The 23581-nt window shown below is 25.9% G+C and overlaps 1 protein-coding gene across 3 annotated transcripts in view; it reads left to right on the top strand.

Moving 5' to 3' along the window:
* The window catches only part of LOC129957748 (recQ-like DNA helicase BLM), a 61027-nt gene that overhangs the window by 258 nt on the left and 37188 nt on the right, over nt 1-23581 (top strand). Inside the window, exons 1-9 of one of the 3 annotated variants that reach the window (XM_056070171.1) lie at nt 208-226; nt 5772-5872; nt 6137-6328; nt 8745-8869; nt 9002-9112; nt 9194-9313; nt 13241-13411; nt 17112-17173; nt 21915-22001. In XM_056070171.1, coding sequence (XP_055926146.1) covers nt 5778-5872; nt 6137-6328; nt 8745-8869; nt 9002-9112; nt 9194-9313; nt 13241-13411; nt 17112-17173; nt 21915-22001 — 963 coding nt within the window. In that variant the 5' untranslated portion in view covers nt 208-226; nt 5772-5777. Of the gene's footprint in view, nt 1-207; nt 227-5767; nt 5873-6136; nt 6329-8744; nt 8870-9001; nt 9113-9193; nt 9314-13240; nt 13412-17111; nt 17174-21914; nt 22002-23581 lie in introns of those variants that run through there. The other 2 variants (XM_056070170.1, XM_056070172.1) reach the window with 2 other exon arrangements.

Raw genomic sequence — 23581 nt, 5'->3', positions numbered from 1 at the left:
TCAATTTCTATTTTTGTTAAATATATATATATATAGATAGATTATTTTATTCTTTAGTGTATAGTATATTATTTTTAATTAACTTATGATATCAAAATAATCTTCATATAAATACATTAGCAGAGAATTCTTATTGATTGTAGATACCAAGTGAGATACACTATATTTATATCGTTTCTTAAGGATTTGACGATTAATCGCGTGTGAAAAAATAAGGCACAAGTAGGTTTATTAAGCATAATTATGAGTGCATTAATTTAAATTAAAGGAGGGAATAATATAGTTTTTAATTTAGTTTTTTTAATTTAATTTCTTTGATTTAAATATATACATAAGTGAAGATTTAAATGTTGCCCAATCCATGGATTTTAATTTTAGCCTTATATGTGGATTTTAGTATTTAGTAGAGTCAAGAGCTTCCATAGGGTTTTCATGTATTTGAGTACTCATTATATTAAGGCCAAATATACACATGAAAATCATCCTGATTTTAAAGGTTTAGTTGAAAATCGGCTAAGTTGTTGTTTCAAAGTTAGTTTCTTTTTTATTGTCATTAGTTAATGTTTTCAAAATTTAAGGATTACAACGAAATTTTTCTTAAAAAATAAATTCATAATTTTTCTTTCTTATCAGAAAAAGGGTTAAAGTTAAAATTTTTTTTATCCTATTTGATCATGGGATATACTTTGCTTGTGTTATTTAACCGGCAATTAATATTTTAAGTTTCACTTCAGAGGAAAAGTTCTGTATGTTTAATATGGATACATATATATTTATACATTAGCATATTTATCCAATTTTCCTTTTGATTGTTTCTCTTTTAGTAATTCATATATATATAATTTATTGTGAGTATGTATATATGTAACATCTCTCTCTCCAGCCAAATTTTGCATGTTTATTCTTTAAAACCACATAATTTTTCTGGCATAAAAATTAATTAAATATTCAATTACTTAGAAATTAATTGAAATTTTCTCATTTTTCTGCAGTAGCAGAGGAACAAATAATCTTGCACAAAATATTTTAATATCCTGTTAGTTAAAATTTTATCATTTTAATTATATCTATTCCATTTTTTTTGTACAATATTTCCACTAATAGTCATAAATAAAATGTGTTGTTTTGTAACTTATGCTGCTTGCTATAGACAAGCCCACTGCCATATAAGCAAAGTTCGTAGTTTCTGAAGGTGAAGGTCCCTGAGCACCTGAGGGCATAAGTCTGACTTCTATTTCATAGGAAGATGACACTCACACACTCGCTTGCACAACCCCTTTTACAGGGGGTCACACACTTCACAGGTAGAACACAGGTTAAAAAACAACCATGCCCGAATCAGGACGCCCAAATCATGGAGAAGATGCACTACCCCTTGGCCAGGATGTCAGCTTAAATAAAATGTGTTCAAATTTATATTAATTTTGAGCTGTTTATCACTATTATTTTTTTTTAATATTTTTTATACCAGATATTTATTTGTTTCAAAATAGTTTACCAATGCCTAAACATGGGCATTGTTTAATCGCTCAAATGCAGGCAGGCAAAGTAAAGTTCTTGTATGCACATGAAACACTTGATCATTAACACTAGCCATTCTATGTTGTGAGAAATTAATTAATATTTTGTCTTTGTTCCAAAAACACTTATAAGGACATTAATTAAAAAATATATCATCATCAAAAGATTAAAAATTTTACCTTTTTAAGTATATTAATCTAATTTTTGTATAATTTTTCTTTTAGTTGTTATTAATTGTTTAGAACATTTAATGCTGATGTATTTTAAAAATAAAAATAGATGATAAAAATTTGTAGGTATTCCTTTGCTGGACGATATTAAGACTTCAAACTTATCTACCACTATTTTTTAAAAGATTTCTTTTTTTATATCATGCATATCTTTTGCCACCATTGACATATTGATCTGACAATGATTGATTGAAAGCAAACTTAGGTCAGTCATTTTGATGTAGGTAGAAAAAATAAAACCTTTAATGCAAATGAAACAGATATTCAATGACAGTAGCAAATTCTGGCTGGCTATGAGAAATGATCAAAATTTTGCCTGTTTTATTTTCTAACTTCATATTTAATTAACTGAAAAATATTTTTTTACACCATCTTAAAATTTAAAAAAAAATAGATTATTAATGATGTTAGTTTTATTTTTATATGCTATATAATTTTTTAAAGAAAAAACATTAACTCCAGATAATTCTGAAAAAGAAAATTTTTAGATACTCTTTTGCTATTCAACATTAAGTTCTACATCTACAACATTCTACCACTATTTTATTTTAATTTGTCTTTTATAACAATACATGGCTACTAATGGCATTTTGTTCAGTTTTAAAGTGATAATTTAATGGTAACTAAAAGAAAACATAGATGCTCCTCTCAAATTCAAGTGAAGCAAATGAAATAATTTTTTACTGTTAAAAAACAAGAATATGTATACAAAGAGCTATTGCAAAAGCACAGAAACAAAATTAAAGGAGAAAAACATTAGAAGCAGGAGCAATTAACAATTTATATCAGTGAAACTATTTGTTTAGTCATGTTTTTGTTAATGAAAAATTAACTATTTATCTGTTCCATAAAACATGTTTTAAATATTTCGGTACTTTTCCATTTTTGTTGATAAAATCACTACAAAGTCAGAAAATGTCAAATGGAATACCATTGCTGGTAACATTTATTTATATGAATACTGTGTGTTGTCCCCAATAAAGACTGCTTGGCAAGATTTGTGCGGTGAAAATGGAAAAGTATCAATATTTCTTATACTTCAGTATTTGTGAACAAATTTGTAGTACTACTATATCAGATAAAAATCAGTAAACTGACTATTGACTGTTTTTATAATCACTTACTCCAGTTAATATTTTAATCTTAAAATAAATAAAAATCATTATGCCTATGTATGTTCTGTACCTTCAAATTGACTGGGTTAATTTCAACCAAACTTAGCATACTTATGCATTAAGTCAAGAAAAAGATTACTTACTGTCCACTTTTCCGTTTGTTAAAGTTAATTAAATATTTAGTTAATTACAATTTAAATGAAATATTATTTTTCTTCAATAATTTTTGAATAAATTATCTTACAAGAAATATTTATTATCACATTAAAAGTCATAATTTTTCCATATCATTTATATCTATTTCATTTTTATGCAATATTTTTTTAATTACTATTAATTTTTAAATATGTAAAAATTATGTCATTATTGAACTACCACTATGTTTCATTTTAATATGTATTAATTTTCCATGTTTCAACACATTGATTTAATAATACCTAAATGTCATGCATAGGTCAATTCCTGAAAATATAAAACTTCTGAAAACAAATGAATCTGTTATATTTTGATAGCAGCAATTTCAAGCTATGAGAAATTAACCAATATTTTTTCTTTCTTCCATGAAACTTAAAAGGAAATTAATAATAATTAAAAAAATGCATGATCATAAAATTATTTTTTTTAGTAGTACCAATTTCATTTTTGTGAATTTTTCATTTATTTACTTTTAATTCTTTAGAAAATTTCATGCAGATGATTTTAAAATAACAAAATCTGTAAATAGGTGCTTTTTTCCGGACAATGTTAAATATTTGAATTATTCTATCCCTTTTTAATTTTCTTTCTTTTATTCCAGGAACTTAGATAACATCATACATTTGGAAAGTCCAAGATTTCCACCATACTTTTATTTTTCTATATTAAAAACACTGTTTATGAAATTATTTTAATTCTGAGAAGCAGCTAATATATTTACTAGTTTTCATACCTTCATTTCTGTATGTCAAGAAAAAAAAATAAGTAAAATTCTTTTACAACTGCGCATTGATAGACTATTTAAAACAATTTATCTATCTATATCTAACCACTATATTATACCATATTATACAATAACAATATTATACAAATACCATAAACAAACCACTATATTATATTATTATTTGTTTTGATGTCTCTTTTCTGTTGGGACTCTTCTTTTGACTAGAAAGATTTAAACAACCCTATTTCTTTTTTTTTTTAAATTCCCGGTTACTCAAAAATTAAAAATAAAATTATAAGATTATTTCATTTAAAATGCTCTTTAACAAATTTTTCTGAAATTTTTAAAATCAAGATGATTTTCTGAATTATTTTCTATTACAAATATTGAGAAACATCTATCCAGAAAGTTCTGCTTGAGTTTTTTTGGGGACACAAAAAGTTTGCACAAAATCCTACTTTCTTTCAAAGTTTTAAAATTCTTTTCTTAAAAAAGTAATATTTATATATTTTTTTAAAAAGTATTGTTAGGAAGTTATAAAACAATTTACTATTGTTTTGATAATTGATATTTTTTTAAAAAAATTTTTAATTAATAAGAGTCAGCTTTTGATGATGTTTTTCTTAGATTATAATCCAAAAGAGAATATATGGTCTTGCTTTAAACTACCAAATTAGTTATAAAAAATAAGTTTTTAGTAATAGACCTTTTTAATGTAAAGTTTATTTTAAAAGAATTTTTTTAAATAATATATATATGTATTAAGTATCTTTTCTATATTTTTAGTAAAATTACCTCAGAGAATTAAAACATGAAAATAAACTTTTTTTTATCAGTAATGAGCATAGATTAGCATTTTATATTAAATACAGCAATTCATGGGCTGTGTACTGCCCACACTTATATCTGTTCAGCTAATTAATTGTATTATTATTAAGTTTTACTCATTTCATTTATTTATTTTTATCAGAACCATGTGAAATATAGGAAAAGAAATAATGCTTTATAAATTGTGTAATTTTTATTTTTATAATTTTTTTTTGCTGGAATTTTATTTAAATTTTTGCAAAGTAATTCAAAAACTGGTTTTTATTTGATTGTATATTATTTTGAAATTTAATATTTTTCTAATAGTACTAAGTTTATTTTGGAGCATTTAATAAAGAAAAAAGAAATTTTGAACAAAAAAATTTCATTCTGATTGCTCTAATTGTTAAATATATTTCTGTGATATTCCTCCACCTGACTCAGAAAAATTTGAATTAGGGTTATTTCCTATAATAGTGTTTTTAATTTATTAATAAAAAATGTGCATAGTAAGTTTTATCAAAATTATGCACTCTGTATCATGTATCTCTTGTCAGTCAGTTCTCAAGTATTTCAGAGATTTCTATTTTACACAATTATTATCAGATTAAGTTTGATTTATTTCTCACAGTTGATTTTATAGTCAGTTAATAAAAAATAAAGTGTTTCTCATAGCCTGACTTTCAAGATTGATGTTAGAATTTACATATGACTCATTAAATTTTATGCATACAGATATGATGGCAATTGTGATAAAAATTTATTAACTCTAATTTTTACTCAAATAACAGGAATTATATAAGGGATTTAGAGTTATTAATATTCACTGTTACACTGTTTTCAAATATGATTATTGTGTAAAAAGTTTCATCTAAAGGAAAACGAGAAAAAACGTCTTCTGAAGAAAATATTTGTATGATATACTTGATTTACTGTGGAGTTTAAATGTTTTTATAGAATGAATTATTATTATTATTATTTTTCATTTTTATAACAGTATTTTTCAAAGTAATATGTTAAATGAAATTGAATTTGACTTTATTGACCCATGGAAATGTGTTTAAACTAATCTAACTTAGCTTTCAAATAAATATTTTTTTAAGTGTTTTAATTTGATTTTCAGTAAAATATCAGACTCGTGCATTCTTTTTTTAAAGTTTATTCTGTTTTTTTAGGTAGATTATCATGAATGGTCTGCCATTTAATAATTTGGACGAACACCTTGCACGTTTTGCTGCTTCAAAAAAGTGTTCAATTACAAATCAAAATGTTGCTAATGTGTAAGTTTAATCTTGTGTCAGATTTCAGAATTGTCAGATTTTTTTTAAGTTTTAATTTTATAAGCAGGATAAATTTACTTATGAATTCATACGATTTTCAAATGCTTGTATTGTTGAATTTGATGAATCACAAATCAATTTTATAAGTATATATTTTATTTTCAAATTCATATTTCATCAATATTTATATTATGCTTTAACTATTATAGATGGATTTTTCATTAATCTTATAACTAATTTAATTTATTACATGTATCTTTCTAGCAAACATTTTACTTTTAAAAAATCTTTAAGTCTTGGAAAGCATAGTTCTTCAAAAAGTATAGTTCCTGTTTTGCAATCAAGTGAAAATAAACAGATATCCTTTCATTCAAATCAAGTTTTATCAACTAAAAACAATCAAGTGCCTGTTAAAACAGTAAAGAAACAAGGAACCATAACAAGTTTCTTCTCCCAGTAAGTGTTACTTTATTATCTTTAGTTCTGTTTTAAATAATTCATAATTTTTAACTATTAAATATGTGTACTGGGTGATTAGTCAGCAGATGTAATCAATTTAAAATCAGTGTTCGTTAATCAATTATAAATTCACCTCAGATTATGAGATTTTAAACAAATTTTTCAATTGTATTTCTTGTTTGCTTGCTATTATCTGTATTGTTCTTGAATCTCCCCAACATAAATTTTATAATATTAGTTTTTTTTTTTTTTTTAAATCTAAAAGGCACTTATGAAAATTTGTGGATTCAAGCCAGTGACAAGTGACACAATGCACAAATTGTTTGTGAGTTGTATGTCATGGACAAAATTTTATTCCAGAAAGTCTTCATAAATAAAGTTAAAAGGATGGTTTTACTTCTGATCAGTTTTTGTTTTGATTTTTATTCTGTTTCTGTTCAGTATTGTTCTTGACAACCTTTCAATCGATGGATAAAAAATCTTTTATAAGAAATAAAAATTATTGAAATTGGTCCAGTGTTTGTCCCTTATTTTCACCACAGAGAATGTAGAGTGACAAATTTTTTTTCTATTATAAAAATGGTGGGTAGCAAAAGGAAACCAATAATTGAAATATATCAAGATATAAACATTCATATTAAATTAAAATATCAAAATTGATTCTGTTGTTGTAGTAGGAAAACTATTTTGGGAGGTTTTTCTATAGAGAATACTCAGTAACGAAGAAATTTTTCAATTGTATTTCTTGTTTGCTTGCTATTGTCTATATTGTTCTTGAATCTCCACAACATAAATTTTATAATATTAGTTTTTTTTTTTTTTCCTTTAAATCTAAAAGGCATTTATGAAAATTTTTTGATTTAAGCCAGTGATATAATGCACAAATTGTTTAGGTATTGTATGTCATGGACAAAATTTTATTCCAGAAAGTCTTCATAAATAAAGTTAAAAGGATGGTTTTATTTCTGATCAGTTTTTGTTTTGATTTTTATTCTGCTTCTATTCACTGTTATTCTTGACAACCTTTTAATATAGCACACCTCTCTGTTCATTCTAGTAGTGAGACTAACAAAACATAAGAATATTGGATTTTACATATGTTATGCTCAATGTCTCTTCATTTTGCTATTTAATCCTCAAAGTATTTGTTACCCAAACATGTGTTGATATCCTAGATGTAAATCCCTTTCATGAAAGTGTTCAATATCTTATTTATAAATAGGAAAAAATGCCTAAACTAATTACCCATTTTCAAATTATAACTTATTTTCTTTCTGAAATTATTGTTATTTAAAGCTTTAAAAATTACTTTAATTTATTTCCCAAAAGATTTAATTAATTTTTATAAAATAATATTCTTATTTCTAAACTAGTTTCCTTTTAGCAGCCAGCTAGTTTACTAAGAATAATTGCTATGTTTATTTTCCTTTAAAATTTGATTGTTTAATTTAATGTTCATGATTTCCACAAGAAAAAAATATTTGTTTAAGCATCAAACTGTGACTGATATTAAAGCATCAAATGATGGTTTGTATATACTGTTCCCTGTGTATATGAATCATCTTAATGGAGTCAAGTGCTATGACATCATGGTGTTATTTAAAACTAACTATCTGGACAATTTAATTTTGTACTGTGACTTCACTTTTTTTTTTTTCTGATTATAAACTACACAGATATTAAACAGACACATTTTTCTTTAACTTTTTGCAACGGAAGAATGGAACAGTGAAATCAATTGCTAAAAATAAACAAACAAGAAAATGTTTTAAATTAGTATCATAAAAAAGATGATTTTTTATAATTTTATAATGCTGTTAAAAACCATTATGTGCAAAGATATTTTGGAGGATTACTGTGCAAAATGTAACTTCTCACTTTGTTTTTAATTTATTAATTCTTATTAAAAGTCACTTTATGATCAAATTGTACCATCCAAGGTATATCTGTGGCAAATTTGATAGTTCTTGATTGAACTGTTTCTCCTGTAGAGCACCAACATATGTAAACACACAAACATTCGTCATTATTATTAGTAGAGATTTTCTTTAATTTCTACTTTGCTAACTAACTAAAATCACTCTCCTTTATTATCTAAGGGATTACTAGGTGCGAAAGAAATTTATAAAAATCAAAGGATTCTTGTTCTTGATAATGTAATCCTTTTTCTTTATTTCATCATATACTTCTGAAATTGTTATTTTTAAATTTACCTGCTTAAAAAAAATCTGGAGAATGTTTTTAAAAATATAAAATATAATTATTTTTTTAAATTAAATTTAAAATTTTTTAAAATGCATTTTACTTTTTGTATTAGTTACTGAGGCTTCAGAAATAAACTCTTCTCTTGCAGAGACAATTATAATATTTCTATAATTTCATGCTTATTTAATTATTTTGGTTTTCTTTTTAGGTCTGATGATTCTTCGAAGCAAGTATGCCCTAGTAAAAAGGAGAAAAGTTTAAATTCTTCCTTTTTAATAGATGATTTTTTAATTGATGATATAGATGATTTTGAAATTCCTTCTTCCAGAAATGGTAAATTAACTAAGTTTTCTAACTTTAATAAGTTGTTGTGATAGTTTTCTTTTTGTTTTCTTTGTATAAAAATTATATGAATTAAAAATTTTCTTATTAATAATTTTTATAACATATTCACCATGCTTATAGTAAATAAGAAAAGTAGCTGCAGTAGTGCCCATGAAAATGAAAATTTTGACAGTGGAAAGAAATCCTCTCCTAAACTCACTACTTTAAATTCTCATCAACCTTCTGAACAAGGTATTTCCTCATTTCTGTACATTTTTTTAAAAATAAATTTGTATTTGGCATTGTAAATCAAATCATATTTTTTAAAATCAGGATTCAGCTCAGAGAAGAAAACAAATGATTCAAATTCAAAAGAAGAAGTTAGTGTATCTGGAAATGAAACTACAAGCCACAATAATTTGCATTCTGCCAGCACTGATAATTCTGAGAAAGGTAAAGATAAAGAGGAAAATAGCTTGATTACAGATTTATTAACTAGGAATTGAATGAATTCAAAATATTTTAGGAAAACATTTTACTTTAGAATGAAATAATCAGGGTGCATAAGTAAAAAAAGAGTGCTTACATTTGAAAACCATTTTTAAACACCTTAAAAGTGCTTAATTTTCTGAAAAGATCCTTAAAAAATACTTAATTTTCTCATGAAGTGAAGGAAGCATTTTGTTTTGTTTCCCCATAATTTGAACATGACAATTCGAAATCATGGTCATAAAGACTTGTTTACCAGATGTATAAAAAAAGAAGCCCAACAAAAGGAATGAATTCTAAAAATTATTCCAAGTGTTTCAGCACATATTAAGATAATGCTTGATGATTCCTTTTTTTCCCTTTCCTTTCTTTTTTGCACCCCTTCCTTTTTTTATTTTTTCTTTATCCCCTCTCTTTTTCTTAAACAATGTTCATTGCCATTAATTAAAATACTGTAATAGTTAACTGGAAGGGGAGGTGTTCTTTGCCATAATGTGTTCTATGCCATACTTCGCTTGAATGATCTACTACAGGTATTCAACTGTACTATATTGAATTCTTATTAATTGAGGTACATAATTACGTTAATCAATCGCTTAAAATCTAGTATAAGGAAATTTTGACTTGACACCTTTATTTTTCAATGATTGTGATATCTTTTGTGGTATTTTTTTAATGTTCCCATTCATTTGAACATTTTTATTTGTTAGACTAATCTTGCCATTTTTTTTTTTTTTTTTTTGACTGAGGAAAAAAAAGGAACTGCTGTATGTGGTACTTAAATATTTGTAAAGAAATTTTTTAAAAAGTTTTATTAGAATTTTTTTTTTTTAGGATTTAGGTTTTATCTTTTTATAATGATTTTTTTCTTTTTTTAGAAATTTTCTCTTATAAAAATTTTTTCCTAATAAAATCGCTCTTTATATATAAAGTCTTGTCTTGAGCAGCGCCCAGCATCAAGCCTTTGAAGTTAGGAGCATGATGTTTGGGAAGTTCTTTTTTGGGCATTAGAGACACACTAAGAACGGATTTCTCAAACTTTTAATTCGAAGTTTAATTAAAAAAATAGAATTTTAATGTGTTTTCATAACATCAAAGCATATTATGGCATAAAATTATTTTAACACCGTTTTATATGTTAAAAAAGAATAGCCTTTGAATAATAAAATTTTTTTTGGTTGAATGTAATTTTTGATTATTATTTTATTCTGAGAAATTAGCTTTGCACAATTTGATATATTGTCTCGGGCTGGCTACAAGAAAGACTTTCTTAAAAAAAAGCTTCAATTGGTATTTTTACTTTTCCATATACAAAATTTAAAGAAAATATTGCAATCGTCAAAAAATTCGAAGTCAAGATTTTAATGTATCCCCACGTTTCATAACTCCTTGAATTCAAAAGCACATTTTCAGAAAATTTCTGTCTGTGACAAAGATAACAAAGAAACACTTTGAACTAGATGGATGAAATTTGATATACAGTCCTCACACCGAACTTGTAGTTTTTTAAAAATTTTCAGCAACATCTGTTTAGAGGAAATATGTTTGTTTGTCTGACTGTTCGAATACAAGTTAACATGATAACTATAGAACGAAGAGAGCTGGGTACTTAAAATTTAGTACAGAGATTTAGTATCTATTGTACAAACATCTGTCAAATTTTGACAGATCCAACAAGCAGTTTGTCACGTGTCCGCCTGTTCTTTCAGAAATATGTAAACACAACTACTAAAAAATGTAGCAAATTTGGTATGTAATTTTGTGACGATTAGTGTAGTTTTGAAACAATTTTTTTTTTAATCAATTGGGAAGAATGCGTCTAAAACTCAAATTAACTTTTCGGATACTTTCAACTGCATCCCAGAGATTAATCCCAAAATACTTGCCAACAATCACACTATAGATAGAAACAGTAAAAATATTTAATTCACGCCTAGTGTTAATATTCTGTAACATACGCCAATGTCACACAAGGCATTTCTTTTCAATGTGAAAGAAAATTTTGGGCAGATGCTCTGGCTGATTTATTTTCGTTTAACTTCTAACTACAGAGCTGATTTTTTTTTTTTTTTTTTACTTGTTTTCTTTATTTATGAAAATTAGGACTTGTCAAAGCATTTTCATTTCTTCGGAAATTATATATATCGTTTCTTCTGCAATTTTTTTTAAGTAAGAATTTTTGTTTATAGATTAAAAAGCAGGTTTTCATTAAATTTTAGGAACATTAAATATTCAAATGAGATTTACTACTTTTAAAAATAAGAGGAAAAAAACAATTCCTTTTTAGTCTGATCATTTGTAAATGCTGATATTATTTTCTATTAAAAATTATTTAAAAAACTTATTTACAACATGACTTTGTTCTATCATCAATTTCATGGCAGTCTTGCCAGTTGTATAATGATAGTCATATGAATGTTTTAGTTCTTAGCTTTATAAGATTGCAATTGAAATTACTTAACTGAATAAATCAGTGCAGGGAGAAATTTACTCTTTCCATCCCAGCAATGTTGGATCTTAATTCATATTGCTTATCTATAAATCTTGGGTCATGCTGAAAACAAATACAAAATATTTGGTCATGCTGAGCTCCTACAGCACTATCGACATTTACAGAAATGCTGTATCTATCTGATATTTTATTTTAATTTTTAAGAAAAGTTGAAAAAGATCTTTATTGTTAATCTTTTAAAAGTTGACTTAAGTTTTTTGGTATTAATAGTTTTTTCTCTTATTTTTATGATCATTTGTATCCTTTTGTCAAATTCTAAAAGGCATAATGTTACAATAGAAGATGTTGTGCAAATACAGAAATAAATATTAAAATTTAAAAAAAATAAACATTTAAAATTAATTTTTAAGAATTTTTTTTCTTTAAAAACTATGTATTATTATAAAATAGGGGGAAAATACTATACTTAGAAAATACACTATTAATGTGTGCATACGTATACAAAGTTGCTTAAAAAGTGCTTAAAAGTACTTAATTTTTGCAGCAGTTTTTCATTACGCACCCTGATAATATTTATATATGTAACAATAGGTTATCTATATACATTTAAAATAAAACATGTAAATAAATTGTTTACTATAGAAATCAAAACTATTGAATAGAATTATTGAATAGAACAATTGAATACTCGAATTTTGCTTCCAAATGCTTGAAGTGTAACAATTTGCTGGAGGTTTCATAATAACTAATAATAGTTTATATACTATTGATTAAAAAATTGTATTTCCCTGCATGAAAATTATTATTTTTCATATGAAAAAAAAAAAAAATCTGAACTATCTCTTGCAATGCTTAGATTTTGTATCCACTTTTAATTACCTTTAATTTTTTAATGCTGTTTTTCATCCACGTTTAAAAATTATTCATAAAGTTACAGCAAAAAAAAAAAAAAAGCTTTTGAAAATCTTTTAGTGTTGTCAACATTTTTTTCAGTTAGCAATATTTTTGGTATAGTGAATATTTTTCATTTTAAATGTTTATTTATATGCATATTGACATTTTGTCAACTGCTACTATTAAAATTTTTCTTGTATAAGATCTTTTTGATGTTGCTGACAACTCATGAGTTGATCTATTAATTATAGCCTTTCATAAGCTAAAAATACTTCAAATTTTATTCATAAATACTGAAGCATTAGGAGGCTTTTAATGAAATCAATGTAATTTTCTTCACATTTAATTATCCAATTAATTATTTTATTGATAAAAGTTCTAATATTGTTATTCTTCAATAACTGTATTTATCTGCAATTTTGTAATAAAAGAGTTTGATTAAAATTGCATTAATGTTAAATCATAGTATTAAAAGTACTATTAACATATTAATGTTATTTTTCCTAATAATATTTGTTCTAACTTCACTTTTTAAAATATTTTAGCAACCAGTCTTACTTCTCACAACTTAGATTTTATAAGTTCTAAAGAACTTATTGATCTTGAAACATGTGTTTCATCGTCATTCTCTGATGAAGAAGAAATTGTGCCTCTTTCTGCTAAGAAAAAAAATACCAGACGATTATTAAGTGATGATGAAAGTGAAGATGTTAATAGTAAGTAATTACTTGATTTCTTTTTCATGTCATATATAAATATTGATAGTGATTGATTTTTAGTGAAAAATTATATGTGTGAATTGTAAAAATTAAATAAATTTTCCACATATTGAAATAGGAAAAAATTGCAAATTGCAGGAAAGTGATGTGATTAAGGTATAAGAAGAATTCATATTATGAAGGAAAGTATGTAGTAACTGTGTGCAAAATATCCAATTAAACATTTATTTTCATAAGAGTAAAAAAAATATAATTATAAAATTAAAAAAAAATTGCAATCTAATTTTTAAAGAATCAAAGTTCAAAAAATATTTGCAAAATGTATGAGAAAAATACTTTTGCACAGTTTTGTCTTGGCTTCTAGATTTGGTATGAAATGCTTGTTTAGGAAATATGTCTCAAGACTCAGCAAAACGTGGTTTTGAGGTGGGAGGAAATTTCTAGAAGGTTCAATCTCTCTCCTCACTTGACCATAAAAAAATGAACAATTGCTTTAAGTTCAATTCCAGAGTTGATTAAACTATTAAATAGGGTTAAACCTAGGGAACTCTGCTATTCCTGCTATTATACAGGATGTTTCTGAACTCCACATACAAACTTAAAGGAAAAATTAAAAACATCAGTTGGAATCAGAATCACATAAGAAAGCCGAGTCCCAAATGGATAAATGGCGAAGTGGAGGACTCCCGAAGTCAGGACATGCAGATTTCTTATTGTAGCCGGCTAATAGAAATGGATGATTGCTGTACTATTGTGTCGGAAAAGATTTCCAACAAGGTGAATAAACAAATGTTCTCTTATATGCAGAGAGAATCCTTCAGAGTTCCACTGCAGTACACTGAGACCAACACCAATAATTGCTTTGGAAGAGGTTCTTTGAATGCTGTGGTTCAAAATCCTGGCACCAATGTATGTGTGCTTACTGATGTAACAATTGTTGGCTTATCTTCTTTTCATTTTCAAGGAGTTCAAATAGTGAAGGAAGAAGATAATCCATGTGTTGCATTTGCACAATGGTTTCTTCAAGAAAGTGTGTCCAACCAGTATTTCCAATGGTCTGTTTTTTTCACTGATGAAGCGATTTATAAACATGAGGGAATGTTCACTCACATGCACAAGTGACTCGTAGGCGATCCAAATGGAACTTGACTAGGTGTTGCACAGGATTACTTCTGATATTTATAAGTGGGCGGGAATCATGACTGACTGTTTGGTCAGCCTATATATCTTATTACCTTGAATGGATGTTCACACGTATCTCATCTTTCTTAATGTGATTCTTTTGGAATTATGTTTCCATGTTCGAGTTCGATGTCATCATGATGGAGCTCGATCTCATTACGGAATTTCCATATTTAACCATTTGGACAGAACGTTTTGAAGTTGTTGGATTGGGCATGGTGGTCTCATTGCATGGCTCTCAAAGTCACCTGATTTATTGCCTCTTGATTTATATCTGTGGGATGAAGTGAAAGCCAATTTTTGTAAAATGCCTGTAAATTCTGAATTTGACCTTGTTGCAGGAATTGCCATCCATGCAGCATAAATTTTAGTCATGCTTTGATGCTTCTAACTATAGTATTAATTTCTTGTATAATAAAGGGCTTAATATGGCTTTTGTAATGTTTCTTCCCTTTTGTCTTTTCACCTCTTTATCAGTTGATAGCAGCATTTGGGTCCTTGCTTTCCTATGTGATGTTGGTTCTTTTTGATGTTTTCTGTACCCCCTCCAAGTCTGTATGTGGAGTTCAGAAACACTCCATATAATTTTAGTTTCTTCTCTGTTGTGATTGACTTTTAAGTTATATAAGCATACTTCAAACATTTAAATTTGTAATTTTTTTATTGAAAAAAATATTTGTAATTTAAAATATTTTAATCTATTTAAGAACAGAATCATTTCCAAATTTTTCCCTAAGAGAAACAAAGTACAAAAGTTGATTCCTTTCATAATCAATTTATGAAGGAAAAATATTGATAAACATGCTTTTATTTTTATTGTTTTTTTTTTGTTTGTTTGTGGACCCTCATGCCTATTATAGGTATCACTAATATGTACCGAGTAAACATTAAAAAAAAAAAAAAACTTTGTAGATATATGGACATTTAGGACCGATCGAGATGAGATCTCAGATATAATTATTCAGGAAAATGAGCTTGGGATTCTGAGAAAAGCACTAAAGCAGTGTTATAGATACAAAACTTTTCCTGTCACAAAATACTCAACTCATGCAAAAACACTAAAGAGCATTGAAATGATACATGTAACACACAGACACACACAAAAGGACACATTATGCATGCACAAAAAAACTGCTTTGCGAATGGATGAAAAAAAAAAAGACCAGTGGGTGCACGGTGGAGATTTACCAGTCATTGATGGCAATAAAAATTGAAGTAAAGAAAACTTTTATTTGAATAACACATTTTCGTATGGGTGCTATCATAAGTAGTTATGCATAGCTTGTCGGACACGAGATAATAAAGCTGAATGTGACATATCATGAAGAGTCCTTGAATTCTCACTTTTGATGGATCTTTTGGATTCACAAAAGTTTGCATATTGCATGTGTACACTCTACATTTGAGGTATTCCCAGAAGCAGAAATCCATTGGAATGAAGTCGAGGGATCGTAGATGCAATATAAATGAAAAATGACTTGAAATGACGCAGTTGCCAAAATGTTGTTTCAAGATTTTGCAAATAGATATTGCTATAAGTAGAAGTGCATCATCTTGTAGCCAAGCGATGCCATTTAGTTCATTGTGCTGCAGCAATTATGATATTCCATAGTTTTGATGCATGACTGTATTGTGAGAAGCTGTCACAGAACATCTTACAAATCCCAATAGTTTCACTTCCTCAAAGAAGTACGTCTCAAGAACAATTCTAATTGTAATGTCATGCTATGTAATAATGTTTACATCTTTGGCATCATATAAAAGTACAGGTACCACTGCTTGTGAATCCATGTCTGTCTAGTATATGCAATTTTCAATGTTGGTGCTGCCGGTTAAGGTGAAATGAAAGTCCATCCATTATATGCGAAAAGGCCAAATGTTATCACTATCATGTTGGATAAGAAATTCATTTGCAAAGTCAATATGTTGTTGATAGTCCTCAGCATCCAAGATTTAGGAAGGAATTATATTTGTTAAGTGAGATATATTTTAATTTATTGTAAGAAATATTATATCAGAAAATATTCTTTGTCAAAAGGTAGTTGTCATAGTGAAAATTATTCATCATTTGTTAATTTTTCTATTATAATCAACTATCTAGTTTATTAAATCTGCTCAATTTTATATGATATTAAAAGTAGAATGAAGGTTTTGGAAAAAATACATATAGCCAGTTTCAAATTCTTTTGTGAATTTCCTTGTTCTCTGGCTCCAAAATGCAGATCAGCATAGATATATATATATATATATATATATATTTAAATTAAGTTAAATATTGTTTTTGTTATAAAAAATATCTGCATGATCAAATTAAATAACAGAATCACTGGATACTAAAAGAAATCAGTTATTGCGATAGAACAAATTTCCTAAAAAGGCTCACAAATCTTTAAAAAGAAACATGCTTCTTAAAGGTTTATCATGATAATTATACAGTTTGAAGAGCTTTGTGTTAAGATGACTTACCAGTTTCATTATTTTTATTTGCATTAAATTTTTTTTTCTCCTTAACTAGGTAACTGCAAACAAATGCCTGCTGTTAATAATAATAATAACAAATTAACAGAATATGAACAGGTGAGTTTTCTGTTTCTTTATTCACATGCTTGCTGTTAAATTGTCTTTTGTATTTATCAATAAATGATATTAAAATAATATCATTTTAATATGAAATTTTGTTGTTTTATTTTATGTAGTTTTCGCTTAATTCTCTTCTAGATAATACTTTCTGAAATTGTATTAACTATGTGTAATTTTAATATATCTTTCCTGTTAGCATTGTGTTATGCTTTAAAGTCTTTCACTTAGGTTTATATATTTAAAAACTCTTATGTATTCTATTTCTTAAATATATTATTCACTTATATATTCAGAAAACAAATTTGTTTTTTAAAATTACTTTCAATAAAGAAAAGTCCAGAAATGTGATTATAATATAGAAAGAGCATATAGCATTCTCTGTTTCCGCATCTCTCAAGATAATTCACCCTTTTCATTTATCATCTAATAGAAATTTTCACAATAAACTACTTTAAAATGGTATGACATGCTATAAATTATCTCTTTGGTTATGTTTAATAATTTTTCATAGTATTTGTTCTGTTATTTTTAAAATTAATATTAAATCATTATCTTTGTCAATTAGCTGCCCTTGAGGAACAGCTGTTCACCTAAAATCTTTTTATTTTAATAATTGGCGAAACCAAAATTCACTAGCCAAGAGCACTGTCTGTAGATTTTTCTTATTCCATATCAAAATTAAAGATTCCTAAATATTTTATCATCTGCCTAGATTCTTAACCCTCATCGATTTTCAAGGGGGGGGGGGCATTCTTTCTTTATACACATTCTCTGATTTGAAAACTTAGAGTTTCTAATTTACCTCCACTAAATAAAATAACCAATATGCAGATTTCACCCATTTTTATTTCATATGAACACTGATGATGCATGCCTAGATATGTCATTGAGAGCCATTTGCCGCATTCCTTTATTTGAAAGATATTGCAAAATAACAGGTTGTCTTTTATCTTACCAACTGGATAGCTTTCACCAATTTTTTACTGCCAGTTAATTTTGCCACTTCAAAAGCACAGCTGAGCAATCAAAATGCTCTATTTGTTTATGTAATTATAATTTTAAATAGTACTTTCTTCTTCTTTTTTCAAGAATTTATTGCATCAAAAATGGTCAACATGACTGTTAATAGCATTAATATGGTCTTCAAAAATAGCTAGCATTAATTAGATAAATTTTTTCATGTCAATCATATTTAATGAACTACATCTTATCTCAATAAAAATGTAATAAAAGTAAACAAAAAATATTTTTTAAAAATTAAACTTGTATAATAATGATAGAGCATTTTGATTGATTAATTAGACCTCAGAATAATGAAAACTGTAAAGTTGGTGATAAAAATTAGGGAAAACAACTCTTTTTTTTATTTTGATTGACTGTTCCTTCAAAGTTTCATTTGGCAGCTTTACTTAATTGCTGAAGTAAGAAATAAAAGAACATTGATGGCATATTTAGGGGATCATAAGTTTTCATATGGAATAAAAACTGGCATAATCAGATCAGTGGATGGGGCTGAGGATTTTCCTTCAGGGAACGTCAAACACCATGCATTCCTGTAAAAACATGTATTTCAGCACTTTCGGAACCAAATTTCATTGCTATTGAGATCAGTTAATTTTCTTTTTTATTGTAATTATTTTAATATTTTTAATATCAAATATTTTTTATATATCTCTATTTGTTTGTTAAAATAATTATTCTTATTTTACTTCTTGATCTTTATGTTTCACACCATGTATTGTTTTATGAAGTAGTGTTTTTTCCCCCAAAACTTGTGTCACCTTGGGAACATACACTAATGTTATGATTATTTGTTCTCTCCTCCCCCCCAAAAAGGAAATGATAGTAGACAGGCAACCATTAATTATACATCTATGGATAAAAAAACTTTTATATGAAATAAAAGTTATTGAAATCGGTCCAGTGTTTGTCCCTTATTTTCACCACAGAGAATGTACCATGAAGTAATTTTTTTTTTCTATTTCTCATAAAAATGGTAAGTGGAAAAAGGAAACCAACAATTGAAGTGTATACAGATGTCATAAACTTTCATATAAAATTAAAATATCAAAATTGATTCTGTTGTTGCAGTACTGAAACTATGTTGGGTGGCAAGTGACCGTTGATGATTTACCTCGATATTATATGCTTTCATATGAAACAAAATTTGGTGAAATTGTATCAGTTTGTAGGACTTAGCAAATCATACAGTAGTTTTGTATATTATTTTTAATATATAGATCTCTACTAAATATAAAGGAGAATGTATGTGGCACTTTATGAGCTAAATATATTGACTGTTGTTTCAAATGAACTGAAAACTGTTCTTGTTTGAATCAAAAACGTTTTGAACTAGAGCTACCAAACTTCATTCAAGAGTGATACTAAGTACATCTAAGCAATTTTTTTAAAAAAAAATTGAATTAAAGTTTTATTAGTAAAAAATTTACCAAGGTTTTAGCATTTTTTTGTGATAACACCAGAAAATATTGTGCAAAACCTGCAAACAGAATTTTGCACTATTTTAAAATTTTAAATAAAATTATCTTTTGAAGATATCAATTTACTTTTTTCAGCTCTTTGACAGTCTATAAAAAATAATTTTGCATAATTCTCAACAATAAATATATTCTTGCAGAGAATTTCAAATAATTTTCATTGTTTAACCAAATATTTAATTCCTTCCACTATTAATAGCAAAGAAAAAAATATTTTATTTTAATATTCAATGAGTTTTTATGAGAAAAAGTTGGACATTATATTGTGCAAAATAAAAGTTACATTTTAAAAAAAGTTACCATTAAAGTTTACATTATGATATTATGGAACTAGACTTTGTTAGGATGGCTTATGTACACAATGAACAGATGTAAGGGGATTAAAACAATGTTTTAATGTTTGCCTCAATTTGATGATTGAAAAAACTTTAGAGATGGGATCATAGCATCAATTTATACCTAAGAGGTTTGATTGAATTTAAACAGATATAATATTCCTGGTGAGCCAGCTGATTGTGGCTAGTAATAAATGAAAGATTTATTATGAATAATTGCTTTGAAATTTTATTAATAGATACTTATTGTTTCTCATTTTAAACTATAAATATCATTATTTTTAAAGACATTTAAAATGAAAATGGTATATAAAAATTGTTGCACTTGCTATTATTCAGTTGAATCAATTGTTCTGGGTGTGATTTATAACAATATAAATCATTCATATTTAAACACCTCTCAGTAAAATTTGCATCACTTTATAAGCAAATTACAAATAAAATGTAATCTTGAATTCTTTATGATATGCAGTGCTGCTCATTCTAATCTAATATAATGTAAAACATGTACTCATTTTCCAACAAATTTTGCTTGCAACAAGTAATGCAAAATATTTTATAAAGATTTAACACTTTATGTAATCATTTACAATTGCTTCATTATACTTTAACTTTGCCTTATTTGATTTGTATAAATTATTTTTAAATTAAAATTTTTTTTGTCTCAAAATTAGATTTGTCATTAAATTTTTTTTTTTTTATCTGTAAGTTTTTTAATGCACTTTAATAAATTAATTCATGATTTAAAAAATTATAATAACCCAAATAAGAAAAAAAAAAGTCACAAATGGAAAAAAAAAAAAATTGTTAAGTAATTTTGAAAGAATTTTTATTTTTGTGCTAACCTTTAAAACTATTTATAATGTAAAAAATAAAAAAAATGCTTTTTTGAAATTGAAAAGCATGAAAGTTCACTATTATTGAATTTTTTATTTACGGATAAACATACAAGTAAAGTGTATATAAAAAATTTAAATGTCACAAAATTTTTCTCTTATTTTTTATAGAAATATAAGGAAATGATTGGAATGTTTTAATGTTGTTTCATTCAAGATAAATTGTTTGCAGTAATAAATTCTAGCTTTTAACATAGTGAATATACACATCTTTTATCTTGTATGGGTTAGAAAACATTCAACGATACATTATTATTTTATTGGAATTAAAAATCAAAATAAATTTCTTTAATCTACAGACAAAAAAGTTATTTCAGCTAACTCAAACATTCCCTGTCTAAGACTAAAACTAGCCGCTTTTGATTTTACTTCTTAAGTAAAATTCAAATTCTAGGAAACAGGGTTTTAAAAGTGACCAACATAGCTAAACTAAATGCTATCTTTTGATAAACCTGATATCATAAAATAATTAAATGGCCATATAATAATTCAATTCATGAATGAATTAATGATTTTTTATATGATATACATACATCATGCTAATAATAATTGCTTCTCAAGAAGTATTTATTAAATAGGATTCAGTTTACTCATAACATCATGGTGTAAATAATGATTGATGGTATCCCCTTTTATTTTTATTCAATCGTTCAATTTTCATTCATGACTTAGGAAAATGTTTTGTATTTGAATAATCTAGTTTAAAGAATAAAATATGGCTTAAAATTCTTTTATTGTAAGTTATTCTTCTTGATTATTTGTTTTCGTGCTCCTAAATAATTAAAATAATTTCTTTGTTATTGTATTTCCTAAGTCATTGTATTTCCTAAGTATTGTATGTAAATTGTTATTATATTTCTTATTATTGATAATATGATTTCATTATAATATTATACAGCAATCCAAATTGTGAAGAAATTTCTTCTGAAAGGAATCAATTTGCATACTAAATGTTATAAAATTTCTTAAAATCTCTTCACCTGCTCTTAGACATTCATTTCTTTTCCAGAAAAATTCTCTTACAGTGCAAAGTAAACTTAATGAGTTTTCAGAAATAGATGAACAGTTCTCCTCCTTTAATCTTAATTGCCTTGAAGTAAGTATATTTGCTTTCAAACTGTTTGAAAAAAAATTAATATTCTATTCTAACTTTCTGTTTTTTTGTTTTCATTAAATATAAAAGAGTTTTAACTTTAATATCAATCTGTAATGATTTAAGAATATTCCATTAAGATATTATGTTGCTTTGGTTATATATTATTTTATAAATTTTTTTCTGTATATTTGGATTTTGATTTTCTTCATCCTGAATGACTTCAGAATGATTATTAATTCATTATCACTCCATTGATTATTGATATTTTGTTTGTTTTTGATTTGGCTGAAACCTTCTGATTGGCATGGATATCATTAATGAAATAATAAACTTACTTTTGAAATGTTTCTCTTTTAATATGTTATAAAAGCTGGTCATCCACTATCTTTTATTATTATTTATTTTTAGATTTAATGGATTAAAAAAGATTTTAAGTAAAGATGAATGAATTAAAAATTTATTCATGGATTTCTGACAAAATATATGTATTAGTGTCTCATGAAAGGAGTAATATCTAATTTATGAGTATTATGTTGAATCTATAATGAGCTTCTGGCAGAATGCTTCATAATCAAATATTGCAGGTTCAGGTCCTCTTTTTATAAAAATCAGTCATACATATAAAATAATTCAATTTCATCATTAAAAAATATTTATTTATACATAAGGAATTTTATAAAAAGAAGTATTCAGTTCTGTAGAAATGAGAATGAAAAGAAGATTAAGACCTAGATTATGCAGTTTTATTTATATGGTGAAATTCTCTGGACAAGTTAACATTTTGCTAATTACTTGAATCAATAAGGTTAGTTGTGACTGGCTTTATCATCATTTCTTAAACATTAAACAAAATGTAAAGTTTGATTTGAATATAATTCAAGCACGAATTTGTTGCATTTAATGAAAGTTTGTATCATGTATCTTAAAATTAGATATGCATTGACTTTTAAATACTTGTGTTGGTATAAAATAGTATGAAGATAGAGTGTCTGAGCATTTCATCTTTTTTTTTTTTTTTTTTTTTTTCCTTACCACAGCCAGAATTATAAAATATGTTTCCAATTCTTCAATAGATTCTAAATGGAATATATATATACAGCAGATTCATTGTGAATCTAATACTGCATATAAATGTATACTTTTTATTTTAATCTTTATAAATATTAAATTACTTCATAGTAAAAATTTTTAGCTTTTTCTCCCTTGTAAATTTCAAATAACTAATGAAATGTTTGTACATTTACTAGTAATGTTCAAATCAAATAGTAGTATTTTGTATTCTTGTCATACATTCTGTTCAAACTGTTCATATTTATTTTAGTTTTGGAGCTTAACTATTTTTAGTTAATATGTTATATTCAAAAAAAAATGATTAAGTTTATAGTTTTTTCAACTTAAGCTTTTGTTATACATACATGTCTAACTATTTAAATTCATCTATAAAATGTTATTTGAAGGTTACGCATTTGCATTTTGAAATAATTTCATTTTTTTTTAATATTTATTTATTTATTCTGAATGGAATGTGTGACAAAAAGTTATAGACCAGTTTTTATAAAATAAACTTTATTATTCTTAAA

Source organism: Argiope bruennichi, chromosome 2 (genome assembly GCF_947563725.1).
Source record: "Argiope bruennichi chromosome 2, qqArgBrue1.1, whole genome shotgun sequence".
In the NCBI taxonomy this organism is placed as follows: Eukaryota; Metazoa; Arthropoda; class Arachnida; order Araneae; family Araneidae; genus Argiope; species Argiope bruennichi.
This window is presented reverse-complemented; position numbering and strand designations above follow the sequence as displayed.